General features: G+C 33.8%; 2 protein-coding genes and 1 long non-coding RNA gene across 3 annotated transcripts; all 3 read right to left on the bottom strand.

Annotated features, from left to right (window-relative positions):
- Positions 1-232: 232 nt before the first annotated feature.
- On the bottom strand, positions 233-5,483 carry LOC146940937 (serine/threonine protein phosphatase 2A 59 kDa regulatory subunit B' eta isoform-like). Its single transcript, XM_085754718.1, has 2 exons — positions 3,890-5,483; positions 233-772 (listed from the first exon to the last, which is right to left on the bottom strand). Exons 1-2 carry the CDS (start codon positions 5,096-5,098, stop codon positions 416-418), a joined length of 1,566 nt encoding a protein of 521 aa, XP_085610844.1. The 5' UTR covers positions 5,099-5,483; the 3' UTR covers positions 233-415.
- Positions 5,484-7,955: 2,472 nt separating this feature from the next.
- Positions 7,956-12,297, bottom strand: LOC146940936 (glucose-6-phosphate 1-dehydrogenase 2, chloroplastic-like; the record flags this gene model as incomplete). The annotated part of the gene is made up of 12 exons (XM_085749916.1): positions 7,956-8,222; positions 8,512-8,618; positions 8,737-8,798; positions 8,895-9,196; positions 9,347-9,477; positions 9,562-9,735; positions 9,867-9,938; positions 10,021-10,153; positions 10,980-11,209; positions 11,523-11,643; positions 11,730-11,879; positions 12,233-12,297. Coding segments are annotated over 7 exons (849 nt in total), but the record flags the coding sequence as incomplete, so codon positions are not given.
- Positions 12,298-14,303: 2,006 nt separating this feature from the next.
- LOC146940935 (uncharacterized) lies at positions 14,304-14,783 on the bottom strand. The gene is made up of 2 exons (XR_015032209.1): positions 14,479-14,783; positions 14,304-14,381 (listed from the first exon to the last, which is right to left on the bottom strand). It is a non-coding gene; the product is annotated as an uncharacterized LOC146940935 (long non-coding RNA).
- Positions 14,784-15,136: the final 353 nt, after the last annotated feature.

Here is a 15,136-nt window from a genome sequence, read left to right as displayed (position 1 = left end):
AAAACAGTCACTCTTCTGTTGGAGACATGCACAATGGACCAAATTCAGTGATCAATCGCCAATGTTATTTTGTATATTTTATTTTCTTTCTTTAGAACCGGATTAGCTGTTGTAACAAAAAGTCAATGAAATGTTCATTGGAAATGCATTATAACGAAAAGTTCTCAAATGTGCTGAGTGTCAGCTCAAGCTACAAAAGCATAAGCAAAATGCACTAGTTAGGCTTTGGACGTTGTCGTGAAAATGAGATTATCCACTACTTAATAATAAATAGCCTTCAATTCCTATAGGAAGTGAATGTCAAAGTATTCAAGAAATTGCCTTTCTTGGCCAACCCATCACATGCCAAAAAAATACTATAAAATCCGTTCTTAAAAAATGAAGCTATATAACAGAATACATGTTCCATTTCTATCTAACCTGCAGATTTGCGAGGTAGTGCTTTACTAATAAGCACAGCTTCGTTACTTGCAGCTTTCTTTGCGGCAACCTCCTCCAAGCGTTTCCATGTGGCTTCGCGCCCTGCTGTCACTTCACCTTCCTTTGATTCGTCTTGCTCAAACTTTTGTAAACATTCTTTGTACAGATCGAGATCGAGATCGTGAAAAATCTTCTGAACATTTAAAGTCAAACTATGGACAGCTTGATTCCAATGAGTTTTTGTATTTCTCTCCAACGCGGGAAAGATGATGGGAAGTATCACTTTGCAGTTTTGTTTGATTAAGTTCACGATGTGGTCGTTATTCCACAAGAACAAAGCTCTTTCCGCCACCTGAAACAAAGACAATATCAGTGAAAACAAGAACAATACATTGCAACTGCAGCTCCATTGGTCACGAAGGAACTGGAAAATTGAACTCTGCATAAATTATTGTTTGGCTTTTATTGGCCCAAAGTTGGATCTTTCTCAAAACACAATACCATTCACTTGATGCATATAATCATCTGTAAAAACATCGCATGAGTAATAGAGACATCATGCGGTGCAGTTACGCCAAGTCTTGCAAATTGCAGTAGACCTTCTACAGCAATTCAAGATTTAGGCACATAGGTCTACCCATCAATGAAGAAAGCAACAAAAAATCCATGCAAAAGACGAAGAAAAATATCATGATAAGTTGAAAACTATGAAGCAATTACCAGTCATGCAAACACTTCTAGAATGAAATTGGTACAATCCAATCCCTTGACACATGCTTTGTTCTTTACATTTAGAAGGTTTAAGGGATCGTAAAAACTAAGCATGGCATACATAAAAGGCTGAAACTATATCTTTTTTGACACCGAGACATGTAATGAAAGAAAAAATGACAGAACACTGGAAGCTCTAAAAATTCAATAAATTGGATCTTAGTTGTCATCTTCATAGTTTCAAGTAAAATGGCATCACGCGTAATAAGATTTATCTGATCAGAATCATTTCATCATGTTGACGAATCTAAATTTGACATGGGAAAGCAAATCAAAGATACACTATCACTAGTGGAGTACAACTTCATTCTGTGAGTAAATTAATTAACTACGAGTTCCAACATATAGCATATAATTGTTGACATTGATCGCTCCTGACAGAATATAGTATGTCTTTAAATTGTAAGCAGAATCCTATTACAATTACTAGACAAAACTTATGGTTGCCTTCACCTCTTCAGATAAAGACATCAACATTCAAAATTCAGCTATAAAGTATAGACGATTTGCAGGTAATATGTAGTCCACCTAATTATTTATCGTCACAGCTGCACTCATTCTTGTCTATTATACACGGCCATAATGAACAGAAAGTCGGCAATTTTTTTAATATAAAGATAAAAAGTAAGAGAGTCGCCTCAGATGAACATAAGATCAGCTTCCTCTAGGGAAAAGATAGTCATTTATTTTCATTTACTTGTACAGTATCTTTAACCAACACAAAAATTACCTTCAAGCCACAAGCTTACAAACACTTTTAAGAAAGCAGAATAAACCTTCCTAAATTATGAAGGGACGTACTATATAAAAGTAACTTTGTAGAGGTAATTCAAGACCTGTTTGACATATCAATAGAAATCATTTATTTTTACTAGATTGACTCGCCATAAAACGCTTTATATAATTTTATGTCAGTATCATAAACTCTTCTCAAGGAGACTATAGCGAATGTAGTCCTTCAATGTGAAGTTACTAGGATCCCTACAATGGGAGTTGTATGTTATAATACAATCAAAAATAACTGCTAACAGGGTGTCATAAATGTAGTAATTGGACATGCAAAAAGTCGTGCAGAGGAGTGAGTAGATCCATCCCTCATACATAACAATAGATCTTTAGCCTTCTTGATAGAGAAAGAAGGTAACATGCACAACCATGCTGAAATGAGTCCATATGAGATATTGAACTCACTTACTGTTTTGTGTCTGCTTGGTCATCAAGGAACAAACTGTAACTTTTTTCGGATTGGGCTCGTAATGTATGAGCTTGTTAACCCTAAGTCAGAAAGCAGTAGGGTTCCATGCATATGTTTAAAAAGGTGAGTCTAACTATATACACTGAAAGCCCTGACTGTTTCCTGACCTGGAGTGTGTCGGCAGCTAACACAGCGAAACTGCTCCAAGGAAAGTCTATACACAGACTACATAGAGGCTTCCTCTTAGGACCAAAACTATAGAAATTTGTGGCATCGTTTCAAAGGATTTTTTATGCAACAAATGTATTATTTCAGATCTCAGAATTGTGTACTTTCACTTTCATCAATGGTGGAAATTTTCAGCTGTAATTGGTTTTACATTTGTGATTCCCAACAATGGAAACCATAGGGTTCAAGTAGAAAAGATGAAATGAAGGAATTTTTCAAATGTGATATGCAATAGAAAAGTACCTCTAAAGCTTAAAGGAAAATTTTATTGCACAATTATAAGACATGCAATGTTGTACGTGAGTGAATGTTGGGCAGTAAAAAGTTAACGCGAGTAAATTCAGTGTCGCAGAAATAAGAATGTTATGTTGGATAGGTGGTTTTATGGGGAAAAATAGAATCGGAAATACAATTATTAGAAAGAAAATTCAGATAATATTCACAGTGGAGAAGATAGTAGAATCTTGTCCTATGCGGTCTGGGCACAAATGACAAAGAGCTATAGAAGCATTGATAAGGAGAGTAGATCAGATGAAGAATAATCCAAAAGTTAAAGGTAAAAGAAGACCAAGAAGAACTATATGCCAACCATTAAGAGTGGTTTCAGAGGTTTAGTTGATGTTGCATTATTGGGCCATCTCCTAAGACCATAAGCTTTTAAATTAGCTAATTGACAAAACCGAAATTAATAGCACAAGAGAGATGAGGGGGATCCCTCACCCTCACCACCTTAAGCTTGCATCAAGATTAAAAAATTTGATTTTTATTTTTCAAACACCTTTTGCAGGCAGGGTTTGGAGTAAAAGGTGATTTCAGAATTAATCATCCTAGCATGTTTAGCAGCTTTCTATGAAGGGATGCGACAATTGTTATAAGACACATATTTACTGGAAACCTGGAATCTGACTGTACTCCTTAATTAGTTATGCATATATGACTATTCTTCATATGATTATGACATTCTATGGATTACAACAAATAACCAGGGACTTGTTGCATATAATCAAGCAAGTCCGTAGTTCAGGAACGATTTTTGATGTCTTTAGTTGTAAGTATGTGTCTTAAGGCAACTCTTGTGTTAGTTCTTCTCATGTGAAAATAATGAAAAGTATATCCTTTTCTTGGCAAGAACACTGCATCTCAACAATAAGTACAACAATCATATGGTATAGTATTCAGTTGTTTTTGAAACCTAACTTTAAGATGATGTTTTTTTCAACGAAAAAAGAGCGGTAAAAGAAAATGAGCTTGAGGAAAGCATTGAAAATTTAATACCTGAAAATGGGGGCTATTCAAACAATGAGAAACACGGCGAAACAATAGCACCATACATCGCTGGAATTCTGGAGGTTGAGTTGCTTCCAAGACTTCCTCCAACTCACCTAGGAACATAACTTCCTTTGAACTATTTGTTATCGGCCAGTACTTCAATAACCCCCTTATGATTGTATCAGCAAGTTTGCAGTCTTTCTCCACAAACTGAGTAATGCAATAAGATAACTGCTGATGATACATTGCTAAGCACTTTGGTTTGTGCAACGGAATCAATATTCGAACCAGAAACAATTTATGCTCTTCTTTCAATGGCAATGCAAAACCATTAATGATACTCCCCAGAATTTCCAAAAACTCAGCAATTCCATTATGCTTCTCAGTCTCAAAAACAAAGTTCAAAAAGATGTTATTGATTGATTTCCTGATGAAAGGTCGATGCGCCATTAACTTGCCATAGATCCGATGCAAAGACATTTTCAAATACTCTCTTTCTCTAGGATCTTCGGAGTCAAACAAATCAAGCAGCCTCAAAATAAACGATTGATCAATGAATCTCTTAGCCAACTTTGCATCCAGCTCAGGTGATGCAACAAATCTAAGAAAAAGCTCATAAACAATTTGCAAATGAGGCCACGAAGGATCCATCGAAGGCTCCTCCTCCTCTAATTCAACGCCATCAATGAGCTTATTCTCACGCGGTTGAGGACTTAGTGTTCTGAATATATTTACAGACACCATCTTAACAACCTCTTGCATTACATTCTCAGTAAATTTAGCATTAACAGAAGACACATAATCAACAAGCTCAACCAAAGCTTGTCTCTTAATCTCCTTTTCCTTAAGATGCTTAGTAGGGTCAGTGAAGTCAAAAACAACACTACACATCTTAAGCTTTTTTATAAACAAGCTCGGTTTTTCGGAATTCGGAACATCCCTAAATGCTGGTAAAGCTTCATAAGAATTAAAATTACCATTGGAATTCTCATTCATAGGTAATGAAGATTTGTTACCATGACTATGAAACTGTCCTTGTCCTGCATTCAAAGAAGAATTAGAAGAATTACCAGTTTTGCTACTCCCAGGTTGTGTAGCAACATCACTGTTTTTTGAGGTTGCAACACCATGGCTTCTTGAATTTCCACCTTGTTCACGATTCTCAGAACCTTTTGAGGACTTTTTAGGAATTTTACCAAATACCTTTTTGAACATAGTTCATCAAACAGAACAAACACAAAGAAGAAGGAAAAAAAAACACCCTTTTTTCAAATCTAGAAAACAATGAAACCCGATATGAAGATGATGATTCTGGTGAAGAAAAAACAAACCCTTTTTCTTATCTAGGTAAGGGAACAAAACCCACTTCTCTAATTTTCACCATAATGATTTTGAATTGAACTTTGAAGCATACCCAATTCGGTGAATCAAAGTTTGTTTGTACAAATTGAAGCTTTTTGAGATCAGAAACAGTGGTGGTGGAATTGAGATCAGAGTGAAAAGTGATTTTGAATTGCGAATTCAAATTTGAGAAAGCTTAATCTTCTTTGTTGTTTGGGTTGAAAAGAGAGAGAAAGGAAAGAGAATGAAGATGAAGAATGTTCTGCACATTACCCTTTTCCTTTTTATTTTTAATAATTGCTCTTTTATTTTTATTTTTATTTTTATATTTTGACTAAATCACAAATATTATTTTAAATATAAGGATAAAATAAAAGAGAGTTTACCCAATAGAAGTATGAAAGGATGATGGTCTCTTTGATTTTATAAATTAGTGAATTTTTTTCAAGTTGTAAGTTTGTGATTTTGAGTTCCTATTCATGTTATGAAAGTGGACCGAATTTAAAAAGATTTTGAAGACATTTGATGTTTATAATGTGTTTTAAATTCCTCTAAAAAAAGTAATTGAGTCGTTGATTTTTCAAATAAACTAGTTACAAACCCGTGCTTCGCACGGGGGTTAGCTACTTTTTTGACAAATTATTATATCGGACAGATAGATTGCAAAATGACAGATAATTATAAACCATAACACAATATTTAGAGCACTCCTGCATCACGCGTTAGAAAATGAAATGTTCAAAACGGCTTATCACGAGTAACAAATGAAAACGTCAAGGACTTTTTTTGTAGAGAGATACAAAGCAAGTTGCAGCGAAGACAACAATTGAGAAGGCTAAACGTGCATTGAAAAAGTAGTGGCTTTGAACAACTCAATAACTGTAAAGTTAATTTAGTAGAATAATTGTAAATTGTGTACTTAATCTGATCCACCACCCCTGCACTATGCAGAGTCAATCTAACCTCGTGGGTACCCACTATACGGGTACTCGTGGGTATTCAGGTATCCATGGGTATCCATGAAGTTTTGAATTTATTTATTTTTTGGTACAACCCGTGCCTTGCAAATTTTAATTTGTCTAGTCTATTTTCAACAATCCACCTGCATTTGATAGAAAACAGTTATATATCTAGCTCGGTAAAATACATGGTTCTTTTGCAGAATTTTTAGCCAAAGTCCATGACATTATATTGATGACACATTTTTGGATTAACTTTCTAGAAAAAATATAGGCTATGTATTACCAGGTTTATTTTGGAACTAAAAGCTATTTTAAAATTGAAACTAATAAAAGAACTTTAAAAGTAAAGCTAAAGTTATTCGGTAATCTTGATATTATTCCCTTGATCTCGGCTTGAAAAAGAAAAAAGCAAACAAACATGCACAACATTAAATAACTTATGATGTAAGTCACTGAAATAAACACTATTCATATGAGCAAAGAAAAGCACGCAATGAGTTTCGACAAATCGCATATGTTTTAACTGCTCATACTCATATATCAAATAGTTACACTATCAAACTATAATTAGGGTTTGAATAAATGGAAAACTTCAGTAATTGTTCAACAATCATATAACCTTAGACATAAATTGAGTTGATGATTTCAAGTTCGCACATTCGTCACTTGACCGAAATGCATACTCGATCAACACAAGGTGAGATGCCAATAAAATAAAATTAGTGTTTCAATTATTCACACCATCTAACAAAGAAAATCTTAGATCCTCGTTTGCTTGTATAAAGGGCAGATTCTCTTCTAAGAAGATGATTTCAGGACTAAAAATTCAATGCCTTATCTACCCTCATTTATAAAAAAATTACAAATTTCAACCAAATGGGTAAATACCAGGTGATCAAATCTTACATCCCGCATACAATATCACTGGAAAAAAGGAATTGAGTATTTCATCGGAGCCTTCTATTTACTTTTACAGCAACATGGTTTATGGATTCTCAATACAGCCTTTGAATGCTTTCAACCATTCGACACCAATCGCCACTGAACAAAATAATAAACATATTGTTAGTATGTTTCTCTGCGCGGATCACCATTTTGGTTAATAAAATTGTGGGAATCGGATGATTTAGCTCTTAAATTGGAGAACTTAAATCAATTTAGTCTCTCCAACAAAATATCACTTTAAAAAACATCCATCAAAACTTATGAAATGCCTGCATATTAGCTTCTCTCTTGCATGCATGAGAGTTGGACAATATAGAACATTTAAAATTTTGGTGTTAAATTTGAGAAAATGACTATTAATTGACGTTTTTAAATTCAATGGATTAAATTGTCATTTCCTATATTTGAGGGACTAAATTGTCAGTCTCAGACAATCACAATATTAAGGACAAATGGTGATTCAACCCATGATCACAAAAATAAGGTTAAATTTGAGTTACAAAAGGGATTTAGCTCGACTAAACAGTCGAGTAACATATGTCATGGATCAATAAATTATATAGCATAAGTAACATCATCAGATTAAGAATAATTACCATCTATAACACGATGATCACAGCTGGGGGACACGGCCATGAAGGAAGTAAATTTTATGTCACAATAAATAAAATAATTATAAGCTGATGCAAATAAATCTATGCCTGTTGATTTAAAATCACTCTACAATTTCCAAACAATTTTTTTTTTATATTTATTTATGTAGTTTCTTTGATCATTCATTGGCATATCAATTTTTCTTAACTGGGTTCGGTACATATATATCATGCATACAATCAAGTGAATCCATTGATTTTAATTAGGCAAAGGCAACTTATAATTGCCTAAGGTTATATACAATTACAATACATTCTATTCTATAGCTGCAAATTGAAGTGGTTGATTTTGCTTTAAACACGTTATATACAATTACAATACATTCTATTCTATAGCTGCAAATTTTAATCCTTCAAGTGCATTGATCTTCAATTGTTTGTTGCTAATCTTCCACCTCGGTGTGCAAAACAAAGTTGGGAAATGCCATAGTTATATCCCTGACAGGCACAACATTAATTTCAGTTTTGATTATGTAAATATAATTTAACAGTAAAAGATTAGAATGGAGAAAATCACGTATTCCAAATATAATAATAGCTATGAAATTGAAAATCCGTTGCCACTTGAGAACTTTGATTAATTTAGTCTCCGAAATTATGCCAATTTCAAAGACTCAGATTAGCCAACTTGCAATTTCATGATTAAATCCATGATTTACTAAAAAGGAAAGTAATGAGATGCACATTATATAAAGATTAAGTTTCATTGATTAGAAAAGAAACCTACTTTAGATATGGCAGAGTCATGATCTTAAGAAAAGAAGGATTCAAAGGGAGAACAACACCACAGATGTTTACAATGAAAAACTCAGGCCCACCCTGTGCTGCATATTTCTGCAAGTTAACAAAATTCATCAAATTGATTTTTCTTCATAATATAAAAATATATATATAAGTAATTACTTGATGGCTAAATATAATCAAAATTAAGAACCAAAACACCAAAGTCAACCTGCATAATGCTCCCAGGACGGCCACCAAGATCATCTTCCCTTCTGTCAGATCTCAACCAATCTGCAGCAACCATTTGCATAAAAGCAAATAGATAAGTGGTTAAGGATTCAAACTCTCTGTGAATGAAAAAAATCTGATTGGTAAAGGACTTTCTACCTTTAAAGATTTCACAATACAGCAAAACTGTCGTATAATTACATGCGAGATTATCAGATTAATTTTCTCGTCCCCTTGAAATTGCATATTCGATGACAATCATCACAAGACAAAGCACATTCTTAAAGTATTCCGGGAAAGGGAACTTTGGTATAAGATAAGGTACACCCTTTTTTCGGATTCTTAAACACAATAAATTAACGAAAAGCTATTACATTTAATCACTGACATGTACATAACTCAACTTCAGTTTAGCCCCTTGACCTAGACGACTGGCTCCGTGAGTACAAAGAGGATAATACCTGCATGTGTCAAAAGGATTGTCTTGTCACCAAAATTTTAAAACCTTTCTTCCCCTTATAGAGGTGGCTAGGAAGGGATAGGTAAGGCATTATAGATTCTTGGTGTATGAAAGAGTTGCACATTAATAAGATGGAAATCATCAAACAAACCTCTATAGAGTGGAGCGTAAAAATCTCATCGCACCTGATATGTCTTTGGTCCTTTTTTGAGTAGATAACCAACGCTGTTTAAATTTTCGATGAAAGTATCCATATCAGGTATCAGCCAGACTGTATATTTCCTGAAAAATTAAACAACACATACGTCTTTTGTCGAGAACAAAAACAATTGACAACAAATGCAGGGAAAAATAGAAAGTACATACAGATACTGAAAAGAAATCTTTCTGTTCCAGCTCTGATTGCTTATTAAGAGCATTTAGAAAGCGTTTTGCCTCTTTCTGTTGACTGATCCCCCTGCTTCAACCAAAATCAACAACCCCATGCTCATCAATATATTTATCATACAGGGATTCCTTCATGATAGCAACACATTTTTCCTTTAGAACAATGAAATGAATCATGCCAACTTTTAAGGGCCAAACGGAACAAAACAAATGTCAATTAGACAAGATGAAAAATGCAAAGGCGAAGCTCTAAATGCAAAAGAGTTTGAGAAGATAACTCATACTTTGAACAATGACTTAACAGTTCTCTGAGTTGGTCCCACCTTGACATTCATAGCCCTGTATATACCAGTCACCTGATGTACAACAAAACACTCATGGGACCATTGAACAAACATGAGAATATCTATTTATCAGAGTGTCATGGTATAGTCTCACCTCAACTCTGTCACCTGGCTTTCCAGTATCCACCAGTTTGTCATGCAATAGTAAGCTAACAGTGTGAGGCGTTCCTCCCTCAGGTATCTCGTCAGGTGTCTCCTGAAGCCTCATAATTTGTTTATCAGTAAACCTGAAATTAGAAAAGATATGTTAATTGCAGTTTCCATGTTTATGAACTAAAATCCAAGTGAAAAACCTTACACCAAATAGTCACATGACCAAAACACATTGTTCAAAATAGGGGCTAATGACCATGGCCATCATCCAACTTATCACTAAAATCTACCCAGTACAGTTTAAATAATTATTTTTCAAACTTGTAGTTATCTTAACATCTTGACATAAAAATGCAAGATAATATTGTCTTCTAGATCAATCTTATTGACCGTCTAATTTAGCAAAAAAAAAAAATAACCAAGAAACACTTATTCTGGCATTACATAAGCTGATATTATTCCCTTGATCTCAGCTTAAAAGAGATGGGAAAATATTGGCAGTGTTCCATCTCAAATACTTAAAAATCTCTCTTGCATACTTGTTATTATGCATCATATAGGCGCAAAACATATAAAACACATACTTGTAGATAGTATAGTTATAGTGCTAGTTTGCAAAAACAATTGTACATTCTATTTTAAGTTTATGATGAGATTCACAATAGTGTATTGTAAACAAATTCTTATTTTATATCAAATGAGGTGAAATTCTGCAGTCCAAAATTTTGTAGTCATTGAGATTGTATTCTGTATTGTGACATTGGTTTGATGTTGGCAAGTTATATACCTACTATTGACTTTGATGTTATATATTGGCGATACTTTATTTAGTACAAAAGGTTGTAAAATAGCAGCTATATCAGCACTACAACACTGTAAGCATAGCAGAATTTCAACAAACCGCAAATTTTCACGATCTGCTATTGACAACATTGTGCAAAACTTATTCCTTTCACTTACCTCTTGGTGTGTAATGCTTTCCCAGCCTTCATCAAAAAAGGTACCCCATCCCATCTTGCATTATCTATGAAGTGGGCAGCCGCGGCAAATGTCTGGGTTAAGCTGTCCTTTGGTACAGTTTTGTCATCAATGTAGGCTGGATATGCAACACCTCCTCTGGTGTGGTTCTTATATTGGCCTAAAACTACATCCTCGAGTTTAATCGGTCTCATAGAACGAAGAACCTTGACCTGACATCCATTAAGCAATTGAAAGTCATGAAAAATCACAATTATTTAAAACAGATGAATTAAAGGTCCATAACCATGAGCTGAGGCGTAGCTCAAGTGGTTGAACTAAACCACCCAAATGATTTTGAGAAGAAAGTCCAGGTTTTAAACTCTGGCTTCTAGCATATACATCCTCCGGCCTTATATTTGACCGAAAAAGGTACATGTATTTGTATCAAATAGATGAACCTTTCTACTTATATTTAAGGTCGGAGGGAGTAATATACTAAAAATTAATATTTGCCTATAAAAAAAGTATATAACCATATGAGACCTTTTCATTTCTAATGTCCTCTACATCCAAACTAACAGGAGTTTCCATTGCAAAGAGGACTAGTATTTGAAGTAGATGATTCTGCATAATATCTCTAATTATACCATAATTGTCAAAGTACCTACACATGGAACAGATATGAAATATATGAGAATCACCATTTTAAGATCATAAAAAGTGTAAATGCTGCAAAGGAAGAGAAGTTACCTGCCACGTCCTTCAGTACCAAAATCTGCTGAGAATATCAACTGTACATTTCTTATGTATTGCCTCGACCACAAAGGGTCAAAAATTAGATTTGAGAATCGGAGAACAAAAAGATTTTCCACAAGCTCTTTTCCAAGATAGTGATCGATTCTATATAATATTTTCCATTTTAAATAAAGCACTTTACAATCATTAAAATCTACAGATAATTAGACCATGTTTGGATTGGATTGTTTGAGTTTATCCACTGCCATAAACACTTCTAGGATTGTTTGAAGGAGCTCAAGGAAACAATTTATGACATGTTTGTAAGTTGTTTTCAGCTTATTTTCATAAGCTCTCCAATATAGCTTATGAAAATAGATTATAGTTTATATGAAAACAATTTGACTTTTTTTTTTATCTTGTTATAGAAATAGCTTATATATAAGCACTTATATGATAAGTGTGAATGGTATAAGCGCTTAATATATCCAAACACAGTCAAAGTGTAGTTAGAAAACCTGAAAATTTGATCCTCAGTCAGATACCGCTTGAATGATCTTGTTAAAGCAGCTGAGGACGCAAATGATTATGCCATCGCTCTCTACACTGCTTGCCAACCCTTCCTTCTAACTTCTCAGCTATTTGAGCCCATTTTCTTTCACCATATTGCTTCACCAACCTTATCAGTTTCCTTTAATCATCATACCAAATAAAACATATTAATAAAATAAAAGTTTAGTACAAATCATATAATTCTAAATTGCAGCACGCAGTTCGCATAGACATGATCAAAGTGTATCCAAAACCACAATCAAACAACAAAACAAACCAATAACCATCTCATAACCTCAAACCAACATAAACTGCTACCTTAGTAATCAAGAAAATCATTCTTTTGAGGCAGCAAACTCGATATACTTCCTTGACCCCAACCTTTTTCTACACGCTTCAGAATTTTCAATGCGATATTACTGCCAACATCCCTGTCAAGTAACAGAAAACATTTTGTCAAAATAAAAAAAAGTGACAGGGAACATATCATTAGGAAATATTGAAGAATGAGCAGCATGAAGGAATGGTAATTGCAATATGTTTATGCGAGATTGTTAACCCTGTTGAGTTGTAAACTGTCAACGGGGTGGATTGCTTTTTTTCGGATAATTTTGTTCGCAAATACATATTTGTTTATACGCTTAAAGGTAAACTGATTCGAAATTTAGATATTACATGCATATAATTATAAAATAACATGATCCATAACATATCAAATCTTAGATAAATATTTTAGAACCTTTTTATTCACTATGTTGGCATGCTTCTTATGTTTCCTTTATCAACTGCTGCAATAAAAGAAGCTTGCAGTTCTGGAGGAACCTGAACATATAATTCACTCAATTAGTAGAAGCAATATATGTGAAACATAAAAAAAAATGAGTTAATCATCTGTCATTCAAAGCAACAAAGACATATAAATTGAAGTTATAAATTTTTGTAAATTTTTCTATACGTGACCAATACTCACACGAAGACAATGCATTTGGTCCCATATCCAAATTCAAAGTAATCAATTTCAGAAAAATCTAACACTAAAACTGATCTGTAGAAACCAATTCCAGCACAGCAGTCCATAAAACCTATGATTGAATCATTCATATGAAATCAAACATTTCTGATTATTTTACTGTATGCAGCCAGCTTATAACTGCAACTTATGCAACTGGTCCCGTCTAAAAATTCAAAATCAATAAATTATTAAAAATCCTGCACTGAAGCTATTTTCTGCAGTAATTTTAAGAAAAACCTAGCTCATTTTTATAATCTCCTTTTTCATATACAATAAGAATCACTTCACCATAAAACCCATTCAATCAAATTATTCCAGTGGCTAAATCAATAAACCTTTCAATCATGCTATCATTCACACAAAATCAATTTAGTAAAAATACACAAACAAATCAATGCAATAACTTCAATTCTTAAAATCAAACATGCATAATGAACAATTTACTTTTCATCAATCAATTTCATGTCTCATAACCCCTAAATTAGTTGATTTAGATTATGCATGAGGGATGAGGGAAAGGGAAACCCACCTTTAATTCTTTATGGTGATGGCAGCAAGCTCTGGTGCTCTTGTTTCCTTAAGTTCCTAGCTTCCATCTCCAATTACTCAGTCTTGAAAACCCCTAATTTTTCTTTAGTTACTTCTTCTTTCTCAGAACCCTAATTCCATTTCTTCTACTCTTCTCCCTCTGCCTCACTCTCGACCTCAGATCCCTCTTACCCAAACTTAACATTCTTCTCACAAATCCATCACAAATTTTCAATCAAACCCACATGCAAGATTAGAATTAGATTCAGCACTCAAACCAGAGAGAATTATGCATGCATGACTTTAGATTGGAGACAACCGTCTCTCTCTTACTCTTCCTCACCGGCGCCGCTGTTTTTCGCCGCAGTTGTGACGGCCCTTTCCCGTTCCCGTTCTTCTTCCTCCCGTTCCCGTTTCTCCCCTTTTTTTTCTTTCTTTTCACAATCCAAAACAAAACAAAACAAAAATACATAAATAAAAACATGCAAAGATGATACCTTCAACAATCTATCTATCACAACTCATCCTTCATGAATAGAGATTTCCCACCAGCAACTTCTCCTATCACTTTACTTCTACAGATAAAAACCAAAATCAAAAGCATCAAACCTAAAATTATCAATTTCAGTAAAACAAATCAAAAGGTAAGAGAATTTAATTAAACCTAATTACCTGGAATGAATGAATTGAAAGATTGAAGGATGGGGTTAGGGTTCAGTTTGGACAGAACTGGAAGAGGAGAAAAGGATTGAATCTTGATTGATGATTAATTCATCATGAGGGTTTCAAAAATGAGTTTGCATGATGATTTTCATGGGGTTTGGGTGAGGATTGTAGAATTTTGGGGTTGAGAATGAGAGGGCCGAGAGAGAGATGGGAGGAAGAAAGTGGAAACCGTGAGAGAAGAGAGGGAGGAAACCGTGAGAGATGAGAGAGAAAATGAGGGGAAAAATGATCTTAATTGTGGTTTAGCCTATATATAGTATAAACACTCACCAATTACCAATTTACCAAAATGCCCCTGATAAGGGTAAAATGGTCAAAAAAACAGACATTGATTTTCTTATTTAGTTTAGTAGATTTATAAATGGTAGCATGTGATTTTTACTGATAAAATTTGATTAATTAAAGTTAAAAAATTCAATTGGTGATTATAATTTATTGATAGTTTAAAAATATTTCAAAATTTTAAAAAGCGTCTTTGAAAGATTGAATGTTTTTTAAACGTTGAATAAGGAGATAAATGTTAAATATTGTGTTGAAAAGATGTGTATAAGTTTAAAATTGTTCTTTTAAATTCATTAATTAATGCATTATTTCCATATTTGTG

The sequence above is a fragment of the Medicago sativa genome, chromosome 3 (genome assembly GCF_051527215.1).
Source record: "Medicago sativa cultivar Bolivia chromosome 3, Bolivia_mono, whole genome shotgun sequence".
NCBI classification, from domain to species: Eukaryota; Viridiplantae; Streptophyta; class Magnoliopsida; order Fabales; family Fabaceae; genus Medicago; species Medicago sativa.
This window is presented reverse-complemented; position numbering and strand designations above follow the sequence as displayed.